This window comes from Bradysia coprophila, unplaced genomic scaffold, assembly GCF_014529535.1.
Source record: "Bradysia coprophila strain Holo2 unplaced genomic scaffold, BU_Bcop_v1 contig_24, whole genome shotgun sequence".
Classification (NCBI taxonomy): domain Eukaryota; kingdom Metazoa; phylum Arthropoda; class Insecta; order Diptera; family Sciaridae; genus Bradysia; species Bradysia coprophila.
In genome coordinates this window covers 7,048,503-7,062,068 of record NW_023503501.1, presented here as the reverse complement: position 1 = coordinate 7,062,068, position 13,566 = coordinate 7,048,503, and the positions used below count along the sequence as shown (strand labels likewise).

At 37.2% G+C, this 13,566-nt stretch overlaps 1 protein-coding gene and 2 long non-coding RNA genes across 4 annotated transcripts; 2 read left to right on the top strand and 1 right to left on the bottom strand.

The window, feature by feature from the left end:
• Positions 1-625: 625 nt before the first annotated feature.
• Positions 626-12,233, top strand: LOC119077725. Its single transcript, XR_005087856.1, has 3 exons — positions 626-641; positions 9,512-9,521; positions 12,111-12,233. It is a non-coding gene; the product is annotated as an uncharacterized LOC119077725 (long non-coding RNA).
• On the top strand, positions 879-4,464 carry LOC119077661 (putative ankyrin repeat protein RF_0381). Of its 2 annotated transcripts, none has more exons than XM_037184883.1 (3): positions 879-933; positions 1,369-1,988; positions 2,077-4,464. In XM_037184883.1, the coding sequence occupies exons 2-3, from the start codon at positions 1,385-1,387 to the stop codon at positions 4,335-4,337; spliced, it is 2,865 nt and encodes a 954-aa protein (XP_037040778.1). In that variant the 5' UTR covers positions 879-933; positions 1,369-1,384; the 3' UTR covers positions 4,338-4,464. The 2 variants fall into 2 exon arrangements, with proteins under 2 accessions (XP_037040778.1, XP_037040780.1); XM_037184885.1 differs by lacking the exon at positions 879-933 and adding an exon at positions 1,231-1,306.
• On the bottom strand, positions 4,847-5,260 carry LOC119077721. Its single transcript, XR_005087852.1, has 2 exons — positions 5,074-5,260; positions 4,847-5,001 (listed from the first exon to the last, which is right to left on the bottom strand). It is a non-coding gene; the product is annotated as an uncharacterized LOC119077721 (long non-coding RNA).
• Positions 12,234-13,566: the final 1,333 nt, after the last annotated feature.

The following is a 13,566-nucleotide window of genomic DNA, read 5'->3' as shown; positions in this document are numbered from 1 at the left end:
GACCAATATGGCCGACGCGTTTTAAATCAATGTGCTCACATGTGCTTTCTACGTATTTACTCAAGCCCCAAATTTATGGTATCACCAATAAAACAACAGATATTTCGATTGCAGCGTTCAATAATTCAAAACAATATTTCAGATGATGCATTTTTTCTGTAAAAGAACTTTCCTTCTCTTGGCTCGCAAGAGCTTTCCTTCACGGTCACAAAAAGGTCCCTCATGTAATGACCACTTTCCGTGGTGGGTAAAAGTACCTGTAACTACAACTTTCCGGGTGGTTAGGCAATCAAAATTTTTTTTAAGATTTCGTTCGTCCACTTCCCAATTACTCGTATTTACTGCTTTGTCCACGTAAAAATCCCACTTTCGTATCTAGCCTGTTACTGCTGTTACTGCTGTTCCTCTCCGATTCTCTTATTTCGTATACGAAAATGGTAAATGAAAGAAATCGGAGAAACCGAGAAGAACAGCTTAGATACAATAGTGGGATTTTTTGCTTGTGCAAAAAAGTATAGAAAAGTTTACTCTTTTACAGAGTTTGTTAATTCATTCGATCGAATTAATAGGGAACGTCATATTGTTCAAACAGAAACGGAATGTCCAACACAAACGGAAACACAAAACAATTTTTCTTTCTTGTCCCAAAGAAAAATTGTTTGTGTTTCCGTTTGTGTTGGACGCATGTGTTGGATCACATTAGATATCATCGTTAATTTTCCTCAATACTGTCGATAACATGGAGAAGTCTATCAGTATATTATTCATATGGCAAATATTGTTCCAATCCAATGGGTCTGCGTTTATTGAAGAAAAAGAAAAACTCACAGCTTGTGTTTATCTTTAACTTTTCTTTTTATAACTAAAATTATATTCTCATCTGTTTTGATTTTGTGTCTGCATCTGTTCTACGAATAAAAAACGTACAGTTGAGTAAGTTTTTAGTTGAAAATAATTGTGTGCAACCAAGCTTCGTTAAAAGCTCTCTGTTACCTATCGAAAGCTAACAAAATAGTTCATTTGGACAGTGGTACAATATTACCTATTGTTATGTGGTCGTGGTCGTTCATATATGAATAAATAAGTTCTTCATCATAGCTTCATACATATAGTATGACTGTGTGAGGGTATACTGGTTAGCTTTATCGTTAAAAGAGCTACGATAAGAAAATTAATAAATTCCAACAGTACGTTGATGACTAAAAACGTTTAGAAGACCTTCGTCGGTAAGTCCACTGTTATTTTTGTACCCATACACGTCTGGCTGATTTTATTATTTTTATATTTATTGTCGTGGCATTTAAATGTATTTATTATGTGAACACTATTCGAGTGTTAAGATGAATCTCCAAACAATTTTTCTTTCAGCCAATAACATCCCAATATGTCGAAAATATTGTACAAATGCCACAAGCAAATAGACAACCCATTACACAAAGCTGCCTTCCGCGGAAAAGTGGACAAAATTCAATCACTTCTCAACGACTTCAGTCCATACAAAGCAACATCGGAGTCGGAAACTCCGTTGCACTTATCAATAACCAAGGGTCATCTAGATGCTGCCAATGTCTTTCTGAGTATCCTGGAAATCGATTTGACCGCTGTTAGACGATTTTTGAGTGATCGGAAGGTGGACGTTGGATTAGGAAATGAAAATTTCGCTTGTGCTATTGGTAAACGGCAAATTCAAATGGTGAAACAAAAGTGTAGTGAAATGATTGTAAAAACGAAAGACGGCGAATCATCAGTATTTGATAACTGCACGCTCGTTTTAATGAAGGAGAATATTTTCTCTGTGCCAAAGGTGCTGGTTGTTCGATCTAATAATCAACAACAAAAGTTCGTTCTTTTGTCGACCGTTTTTCAACTATTGAATGAAAATGGTGTAATAAGCTTAAATGTACAGAGGTCTAGCGATCGTTCAACTGTTCTTCACTGCGCTGCAGCTGGAGGATATACTGAATTGGTGATGAGATTGTTGGATCTAGGTAAATAAATCACATACCGTGAACACACCAACCAACCGTACGAGCCATTACTCTATTGATTTTGAAAAACTTTATCTGATTTCCTCAGGTGCCAATCCCCACTTAAAGGACATAGTTCATCAGACTGCAATCGGTGCCGCTCATTCAATGGGCGAATTCCATACCTATGTGGAAATGTGTCGACGCTTACGTTTGGACATGTTCGCTACGAAAGACTTTGTAAAGCTACCAGTGAACAATGCAGTGTGGGAGAATGTACAATTTCTGATTGAAACGTTGGTTGCTTTGCGGATGGAAAACTTCCAGGAAGACCGTAACAAAGCCGTTCGAACTGTTTTATCAATGAGAGAAGTAGCTGAAACGTTTCTTCTATCAAACGTTGGTGAAAAATGCTTGGAAACGTATGGTGAACACCTGTCGGAAAAGAATGTTGCGAAGATTCTTATGCTGTTACTTAATCACAGCCCCGCGCTCCGATCAGATATCATAATGCGGCATATTCTCCAAGATTGTAGTATTGTAAAGGCGAAAACCGGACGAGTAATTCATTGTCGAGCTCACAACACTGTTCTACACATTCTTGTCCGAACCGGAAGGAGTGATATTGTACGTAAGATATATGAAGACTTTCCTCATCTAAAAACTATCCTCTTCGAGCACAAAGAACTTGGATTAAACGCATTAACACAATGCATTCAATCGAATCACGTTGAGCTGGCGCAGTTCTTAATCGAAGAACATGAAAATGAAATCAATCGACCAGAACAATGGTCGCAATTACTGATCACTGCAGCCGAACTACCCGACTCAACGGATTTCATGAAAATGATTCTGGAACATAGGATGACCGATCCGAACTTGGCTCTTCGCGGTGTTCCGTCGGTTCATCGAAACGCTTTGTTTGTTTGTATTGCGAAGGGAAATTTGGAGAAGATCAAAGTGATTCTTGAATCAAATAAGCTGACCAATTTGAATAGAATACAATCCGAATACGAAACGTTGCTGCAATCTGCCATTTGTTCGATGAACGTATCCGAAGCACCGTTGGGCGGTTATTTTAATGGTAACACTGACCAATTCAAATATTTAACAAACGACCTCAGCACGTCGGAAGACGAAGACGTGCCATTGGACTATCATCCAACCGAGACACTTAATGACAATGCCACCAAATATGAAATTATGAACAAAATATTTGATTTGCTGATAGAAAAAGGTGCCAACGTTAAGCACGTTGATGCATCTCACAAAACATTGCTACATCACGCCGTTGCGAAAAGCAACAGATACGTGGTGGAGCGACTCCTCAGCCTCGGCTTAGATCCGATCGATCCCGATCGAGATGGTAATCTACCATTGCATTATGTGAGTAACAGCGAAATTTTCGAGATTTTAAGGAACCACCCAACGTTCGAAGAAACGCTTACCGCTCGAAATAAAGTCGGTGCAACATTCCTGCATAATTATGCTCGATGTTCAAGCTGTTCAGTTGATTTGATTTCTAAACTCATCGACAATGGTGTCGATGTGAATGCGGTGGACAATACTGACAACACTCCCCTACATTATATGGCCCGCCCACCGATTGCTGTTTGTGAATTACTCATCAATAACAATGCGAACATAGATTTGAAAAATTCGCAGGGTTTAACAGCAACTCACACAGCCATTTCCCATGAAAATTTTGGCTTAGCTGCCCTCCTTATCAAACAGCCAACTTTCAATTTATTTGCATTGACAAAAACAGGCAAATCTTATCTAACAGTGCTCACACGCATCCATGCCGATAAATTTAATGAAATCAGAACCGCGTTGGAGACTCGGAAGGACGAACTTATTCAGCTGATTGAAATGTATTGCAATGAAGTGGATGACTACGGGTTTTCAAATTTGCTTCACTCAACGGACAACAAATATCTCCTGGACTTACTGATTGCACAGCCACACATTCAAGTTAATGCTGCAACATGCACACACAACGATTCATTGTTGCACAGAGTTCGCAATGACGTAAAATTTGCCCGGTTTTTGGTGGATAAGGGATTGGATGTTAATCGAATCGATCCTTTCCAGCGTACACCTTTGATTCAGGCCCTGACAGCTGGTCATGGAGCCAACATTGAAGTTATTAGGTACTTGATAGAAGCGGGAGCAAATGTTAACTGCTCTATGGAGCGAGGCATTTCACCGTTGCGTGTCGCTTGTGAATATTTTCATTTGGAATCGATTAGAATCCTTTTAGAGGCGGGAGCTGACTGCAACGTAAAAGGTAGTGACGGAAAAATCCCATTTGAGTGTCTGCCCATCGAATACATGAGCATCGTCACTAACATTGTCGTCGATTCATAAATCGCAAGCAACTGTGGTTCGTTGCGCTAGATGAAAATTCCATTATGGCCTGTTGCGCAAAATAGGCTTTGGTCTCGGCTTTGGTCCATTAGTAGGTGCCGAACGCAAAATAAAAATGATTTTTTCGGCAAAATTTTCATATTTTGAATTTGTTACATACAACCCCTGTTCTTAACTTAACTTAACAACAGCAATTCGTTTGTTAGACATAGCAAGTACCATTGAAAATGCACCCTGATTGATTCACAGTTTCTAGAATCGGAACATCGATCAGTACACCGAGCAGCGTTGCCAAAAGGTTACGTATCAACACCCAAAGTAATAATGTTGGGAGACTACGGCATGCAACCAACAGCCCTTTCCTATAACGGTGGCAAACTTCAAGGAGGTAGCAACGACTTTGACCCGTTCCTACAGCTCCGATAAGTTTATGGCGACCAAGTACAGTTGACGGTAGGTAGGAACACGTAGACGTAGGCGTTATATCATACTCAATGTAATTCGAGTTGGAGCTGTCAAAATTGTCGATTCTCCTGCAACAGCCATCTGAGTCTTTGATTTCAGCGGTGCGGGTATTGTTCGGTCCAGCTGTCCATCTTATTCTTTCGCAATTCAGGATGAAGCTACAGGTAGTATACACGATCAAATAGTCTCCGTCGAGTTCCTAATTTGGTAATCAAATGAAAATGCAATCAGTAAATCACAGCACAATGCACAGTCGAAAAAATAATTTTACATTAATCAAATCAACTTTATTTCGATAGTTTGAAAATCCCGGACAGTCATAGTCCGATTCCGATGCGCTAACAAAGCCAATCGATATTAACGTCAAAAGTATTTGCCACATTTTCAAAACAAAATTTTGTTTCATTAATCTCAAGTATCCGGTTTCAAATCCCCAATCGACTTGAATTGTCCAGTGTTCAAAGTTATTTTGTAAAGTTCATGCGAAAGGAAAACGTTTTTATAACACTCTGTGTTTACACAGACTTGTCAGCCGGAAGTTTAACGGTATGAAAGCCAAGGTCAGCATTTGTTTTGTATTTGTATATTCGTATCAGAAAAATGATAAATAGGTTTCGCTGTTCAGCATTTATCATTTCTCTGTTTCGTACACATTGTCGACCGTTCCATTCTAGTTATCGGTGTCAAGGTTCTGAAAGAATACTGGTAAGACACTTGTGAGATGCTGGGCAAAATGATTTTTCCTTTATTCGTTTCTATGCAACACTCATATGATATTCTGATGGTCCGTTGCCAATTCGCAACGTTAAAAATATCGAATGTCCTGTATGATTGAGTGTGTTTAACAAATCTGATGCCACCCGCCCTCGTAAGTTTCTTAACCTGTTCTTTCAGAACCTTGAACACCTCGGACGCCGTAAAACATGATTGTACAGTTATACAGTCAATAATTTTGAAATAGAAAGGTGTGCTAAATGTAGCCAAAAGGAAAAAGGCGGAGATGTCGCCGACGAATTCGCGTCTGATAAAAGAGATCGGCGCCCAAGTTTGCCTCGTGCCTATCCAAAATTTAAGTTTTTGTCAATTTTACTTTTCAATGAATAATTTTTTATTTGTAGAGTCTGCTATGAAAAGATATGTTAATATTAATTTTAATTTTAAATAGAACGTAAATTAGGTAACACCTGAGTCGATAAAATTGTATTCAGCACAATGGCACGTGCAGATAGAACTCCTAATTTGCGTCGCTATTCGCAGCCAAGTGCCGATAAAATCGAATATAATCGAACTTGGGATTATACCTAAATGAAATAATGTTTTTAGCACAAAAGTTCTAAACTGATGCTTCTGAATGATTACAATTTCGCCGGAAAATAAGGTCTTCTGGAAATTACGATTTCATAATTTTTACCTTTAATCGACTTTGGTATTTAGAAAATGTTACCTCAGAAAATATTCGGAAATGCTTTCGTTTATGCGCTGAATGTACCATCTATACGATGGTCTCTTTAAAAAGTAAGTTATTCAATTAATGCCAACACAGCCAATAACATTGTCTTTGAAACATTTTACTGACTTGATTCTTTCCTCTTTTTCAATATAACTAAATGACTATCATGACTGTGTGTCTTAACACAACAAATCGCATTTGAAGAGTTTCCGAATGCTTTAGATTTTTAAGCTTCTTTTAATAATTGATACCCAAACGAATCTCTAAAAGCTTTCTAAAGCTCTTGAAAATTGTATTCTCAGCGCAATTCACACACTAGTGAATTTGGGTGAAATTTATTGAAAAGGAAAAAGTGTCTTTCGCATCTCACACACGCTGCTCCGCTGTTGCGGAAAGCAACAAATACGTGGTGCTATTATAAAGTGAACGCAAAAACGGGTGTAATGGTAGAGAGCTATTATTGAGTGAATCGAAAAACGGGTGTAATGGTGAAGTGAAAGATCTAAATAGTATATTTCAATGGGGAGAAAAAAAGAAAGCTTTCGAAACGAGAAATACCGACACTTGAAGTGAGTCGAAGACATTTTACATTTGAAATGGAAAAAAGTTTTCGGAATAACAAATTTTTACGCTAAATAAAAATGGAATTTATTTGCATTCATTTTTCGCGCACAAACAAATTACCTGACACTCAAGAGAAGCAATTTTACATATAAATCCATTTCGTATGGGAAAGCGTTAGCACGGCCAGCCAAAAATCTTGACCAAATTACATTTTGAACCTTTCGCTTCAATTTACCGTCAAAAGCATTTCATTACAACATTCCGACCGTTTTAGTGAATGTTTTAGTGACAATTTTATCCAATTTTTGAATTTCACATTTAGTATAAATTTTAACGATTTCGTATATTCAAATCCGAATAAATAAATGTGTTTGGTGTCGAATAGTCACTACCTTACTCAATTGGGTGCCACATTTGTTCATATGCTCTATTATTATGCTCTATGTTCATGTTCAAGCGGTTCAGTCTATGGGAAAGCTGTTGGTAACTCTTGTAACACTCCGTTGAATCCCCTCTCGATCGCTGTTTGTGATCTTATCAACAGCAATAAGAACATAAATTTGAAAATTCCACAAGGCTTAACAGGAACCAAGGCCTATTTCAGGGAATTAAACTACCAAAAATTTCGTAAAATATCCGAAATTTGGGAATTTTCAGGAATTTTTGAAAATTTATAAAACAGGCCCTGGCAGGAACCCATACGGGTTTACTTAACTCAACGTACAACATATGTCATCTGACTAGACTTACTGATTGCACAGCTGCTAGGGATCGGAACAGATAACTCTTACACGATCTGAAAACTGAAAAATGGCAATCTGAAAATTTCAGTTCAGATCAGATTGAATTCACATCCTATCTGATCTGAACTGAAATTTTCAGATTGCCATTTTTCAGTTTCAGATCAGATCAGATATTTTTCAGATTGATTTCAGATTAGATTATAAATTTGTGTCTTTTGTTATCGAATGAACGACATACGTTGTTGGGCAGGTGAAACATAGTATTATTACAAGTTTTGGCAAATTTACATATCACAAGTTCATTAATAGTAGTTTTATTGCATGCTGCGAAAGTAGTTCATTACATTAGGTAACCGTTTTGTAATTATTGAATAAGAATTTACGAGAAGTGTACCAAAAATATGCCACCATGAATGGATCGTTTTTGCATGGGGCATATTGCTATGTAATATACTCAACTTTCACAGGGGCCGGCAGTAAAGCTTATTTTAATACTGGCAATATCAGAGAAATTTCATTCAAGAGGCATCCGCTCGCAGCTAAATGGTAGCCTACATTTGCACGAAAAATTAATACATTTTCGATGATAACTTTGTACCCCATTGCTTTACGGGAAAAGTAGAAACATCGTTTTATGCCGAAAAATCGACTATAAAATATAAATTCGTGTGATGATGTGACCACTTCAGAGAAAACACCTGAATTGTGTAAATTTTCATGAGATATCGAGTTCTCTCGGAATAGGTCACACCATCACAAGGATTTATACTTCTTAGTCAAAGGCGACACTTTTTGGCATAAATCGATGTTCTTAATTTTCCCGAAAAGTAATGGGGTACAAAGTTATCATCAAAAATGTATTCATTTATCGCACGAAAGCAGGCTACAATTTACCTGCGAGCGGATGTCTTTTAAATATTCGAAGAGATTACGTATAGTTGTTTAAGTGTAAATTGATTATTTCTGATGAATTTTTTCCTTTGCAGAGCTATCACTTCAATTCAGATGTATTTCAGATATCTGATTTAAAATTTCAGATTTCAGATGAAATTCAGATCAGATCGTTTCAGTTCAGATAAATTCAGTTCTTGTTTTTTCAGATTCAGATAACATCTGATCTGAAAACTTTCAGATCTGATCTGAAATTTTTCAGATTCATCTGATCTGTTCCGATCCCTACACAGCTCTAATTCAAGCTAATGATCGATTGTTGCACAAAGTTCGCAATGATGAAAAATTTGCCATGTTTTTGGTCGACAATAAATTGGATACGAATCTAATCGAATCGAGTCATGGAACCAATAATATTGACATTGTTGGATACGTGATAGAAGCAGGAACGAATGCTAACTGCGCGAGGCATTTCAGGTGTTGCTTGCGGATTTTTTTTATTCGGAATCGATTAAAATCGTTTTAGAGGCTGGATATGGCTTCGACTTGAAAGGTAAATGTAGTAACGGAAAAATAGAATTTTATTGTACATCCGTCAACTACAGATTCTACATTACAGACGTATCGTCACTAATTTAGTTGTGTAGTAGCGTGCGATCAAATACATTTTATTTCGAAAATCAAATTGACAAATTTTTTGTTTCTTTCATTTTGTTTCACGCCAACGATCAATTACAATTTCTACAAAAAATGATAGCACTGAAAGGACTAAACCGCAGCAAAGAAGCAGAAACGAACCACTTACTCCAGCCGCGGTAATTTGATGAAACGTCTTCTGACGATGATGTACATTGAAAAGTATAACATGTTGCTCTCTCCTCATGTCCAAATACCATTTTTTTATAATTCCATGTTCCTGATATCTAAGAAGAAAAGTGTTAGACAAAGTACTGTGTTTATGACTTCACGGAAGCAGACACCTTCGGATATGCCAATCAAATAGTTTTGTGTATGGAGAATATTTTTGGAAAGCAAATGCGGAATACTGCACCGAAACACAGCTTTTCATTAGTCTAAATATGGGTATCAAATCTTCATAGTCGTTAGGCACAGAGACATATTGGTGCGAGACCGAAAAAACAAAGACACCACACTTCCTCTCGGCAATTAGTCGTTGTCTGTACAGATGATTGTCGCCATAAACTAGTGAACGAGTACTCAATTTTTGATCGTCTTCTTTGACTGACGCATAAAATTCGTCGAAGGAGTCGTTACTGGCGTAGCGACCGCAAACAAACATATCTGTTGAAGGATAAACCTTGTCATTATGTTTAGACATAATTGAAGTGATTATACCGTGATCTAGGAATTGTTTGACAGTGTTGACTGGTTTCTCGAAGCTCGGACTAGTAATTCTCGATGTGTAAATGGTTGTGTAGCATACGTCTATCCACACAGAAAATAGAATCCAACTGTTGAATAAATCATGAAAATCAAATTCAAATTTTATAGAAATGAAAATGTGCATTGCCTGGTCAAAACAATTTGGGCCGACACTTTATTACTAGTGGAAAACCGATTCAGAGGCTGCGACGTAACGATGCTGACTGTTTCGATGAAAGTTCTTGGAAAGTCAGTGTACCGATCATTTCTCCGGTGTAGTCGCGTCTCCATTTTCGAGAAAAAATTCAATGAAACACTTGACAAAAGGAAAACGCAAAGAAACGACATCCAAACATGTGCACTTAATCCTGCATAAATAGCCGTAGCTGCGTGTAATTTGATCGGCTTTGGTACCATGAATGTAACACACATTCCTTCATAAAATTTGGTCAAGTCGTAGAGTTCGTAATTTTTATTTAACACCCAAATGGAACCTATTGCCAGATCAGTCAAGCTATTTGAAACATCAGTTGCCATTACCGAGTATGGTGGGAGTTTCGTTTGCGAGTAATCTCGAAAATTGTATGTCTTCTTCCAGTTCTTTGTCACTTCTTTAACGAAACGTATTTCCGTTCCATCGATTTCATTGACTTTCCTGAAAATGGGCAGATTAAGTAGATTCGACTAAATTAAAAATTAACTGACGTGTTATAGCTCGCATTTTCTGGATAGAAAACGAATGGTACAGCGTTGAACAAACTAATGCGAAAATCGTCCTTCTCCAAACGTGTATCGACTATGGGATGAAATAAATCACTCGGCGTGTAAGACACAATAGACTTCTTTAGATCATTCGTAAGAAGATCTTTGATCAACACCTTTTGTTTTGAATATTCAAAAATGTAACCGAACAAGGCATTTTCAGTTAGAAAAGTTTTCAAGCGAGTAGCCGTGGCAATGTCGCCTGTACTGGATCCGTTAAATTGATCAAAAATGTACAGATATAACTTTGAGAATGGAAAAAATTGTTTCGTGTCTGACTGATTGCGTAGGATGATTTCTTTGACATCAATTAGGCTATCAGCAAATATCAGAAAAGCTTCACATTTTTCTCCAGTTTCAGAGCTGATATTCCTGTTTCTCAAGGTCTGAACTGACGTGATTTTAAAGAAAATCAAATGGAGTCCTAGCGATTTTAAGACACACGACACTTCATGGTCCTTTTCAAAAGCCACTTGCAAACACTTTTCATGTTCGCTTGGAAATTCAATGAACTGGATCAGATCAACCTTATCGCATAGAATTCGATTTTGTGCGGCTGCTACATTTCCGTATAGATAAAATAGAATAGTCAAGACTGTCGAGAAAATTGCTTGTGCCATGTTAAATGAAGTCGAAGCAGCGGTGGGAAAATTGTCCTTCTTGATAAATAACAATGTTCGACATCAGTCAATCTAAGATGAGAATAGAATAAGCTCTATAATATGGGTAAAACCTTCAAACTGTTTGGGGTTTTGCTATATAAAGAAACAAATTGATGCTTACAAGCGTCACAAAAATTATAATGTTCGATTTCGAAGTACTGTTCCGTAACAATTATCATACAATACATTGATGATATATGCAATTACTAAATCAATAATCAATTCCCCACTGAATGACGACAGAGATGTAAACATCGAATTTATACAAACACAAAACTTCGTAGTGGTGAGAAAATTACTATTTGTGAGGGTTTTGGTTCTCCGTCGCCCGGAAAATCAAGGAGAACCAAAACCCTTATTCATTGTTTCTTCGGTCAAGGAAAACACAACCTATTATTACTGTTTGTCACCTATGTTATAAAAGATCTTGTACTTCATTAGTTTGAACACGCATTTTGCTATACATATTAGAGGAGGTTATCTAACGTCTAAAACGACTCATGGTCACAAATCTATTGTCTTTTGAGTCTTGTCACACCAAGTTTAGAACTTTTGAGATTTTCATTTACATTACTTGCTGTGCACACGACTGTGGATACGGCTGTGGATTGTTGCATCATGTTTTCTTTGACAGAAAATTTGTCTAAGGGGCGACTAAAATAGCTATTTTGCTAACATGTGCAAATGGAAATTTTGCGCAATAGATGTAAAAATTGTCAACCCGAGGCGAAGCCGAGGTTGACAACACATCGTATGCGCAAAATTCCAGTTTAGGCACAAGTTAACAACCTCGTTAACAATAAGATTTTATTTTTGAGATAAACGCAAATCGCGACTTTTTCCGAAATTTTAGACTGTTTTGAATTACTAGAATCTAATTGAATTTGAAATAAAAATTTTGATGTGCACGGGTGAGGCACGAACTCACAACCTTCAACTTGCCGGGCTGATGCTCTAACCAATTGAGCTACCGTGGACATTTTTATTTCAAATCCAATTTTGAACCGTTGGTACAACACATGATGTGTGTGTTCTTTCTTAGATACACATATAGAAGAAAGAACACACACATCATGTGTTGTACCAACGGTTCAAAATTGGATTTGAAATAAAAATGTCCACGGTAGCTCAATTGGTTAGAGCATCAGCCCGGCAAGTTGAAGGTTGTGAGTTCGTGCCTCACCCGTGCACATCAAAATTTTTATTTCAAATTCAATTAGATTCTAGTAATTCAAAACAGTCTAAAATTTCGGAAAAAGTCGCGATTTGCGTTTATCTCAAAAATTTGCACACTATGCTTGATTGCATTCTCCTATGCTTGCAATACATTCTGTATTACAAGCGGTGTTCTCTGTGTTTAGAGTTCTGAAAAATATATCGATCTGATGTATACTAACTAACACAAACACATCTAATGGAGGTTGAAATACACATATAGAAGAAAGAACACACACATCATGTGTTGTACCAACGGTTCAAAATTGGATTTGAAATAAAAATGTCCACGGTAGCTCAATTGGTTAGAGCATCAGCCCGGCAAGTTGAAGGTTGTGAGTTCGTGCCTCACCCGTGCACATCAAAAATTTTTATTTCAAATTCAATTAGATTCTAGTAATTCAAAACAGTCTAAAATAAGATTTTATGTACAGGAGTGGGATCCCATCGAATACTGATCCTGTATTACAGGATGTTTTGTGCTTTTATGTATGAGCCTGAGTCAGATCAAAGGTGTTTATTCCAGAATTTAAATTGACAAAATGTGCTGCTTTCTTCATTTTGCTTGATATCCGCGTTTCGACCCATGCCAACATTCAATTACAATTTCAAGAAGAAATGATGCGACTGAAAGAATTAAGCCGCAGGAAAGAAGCATAAAAGATCCACTTACACCAACCACTGTAATTTGATGAAACGATTTCATTTGAGTGTCATCGAAAAGCACCACACGACTCATTCTCATCATGTCCAAATACCATTTTGTGATGAGTCCATGTTCTTGAAACCTAGACAGAAAAATGTTAGATAAGAAACGGTGAACAGGTTATCACTTCAACAAGCGACACCTTCGGATATGCCAATCGAATAGTTTTGTGTATGGGGAATATTTTTGGAAAGCAAAGGCGGAATACTGAATCGAAACACAGCTTTTCATCAGTCTAAATATGGGTATCAAATCGTCATGGTCATCTCGAAGAACGATATATTTTCCCAACAAGGGAACTGCAAATAAGCCGCACTTCCTATCGGCAATAAGCCTTTGTCTATACTGTTCATTATATCCATAGACTAATGAACGAGCACCCAATTTG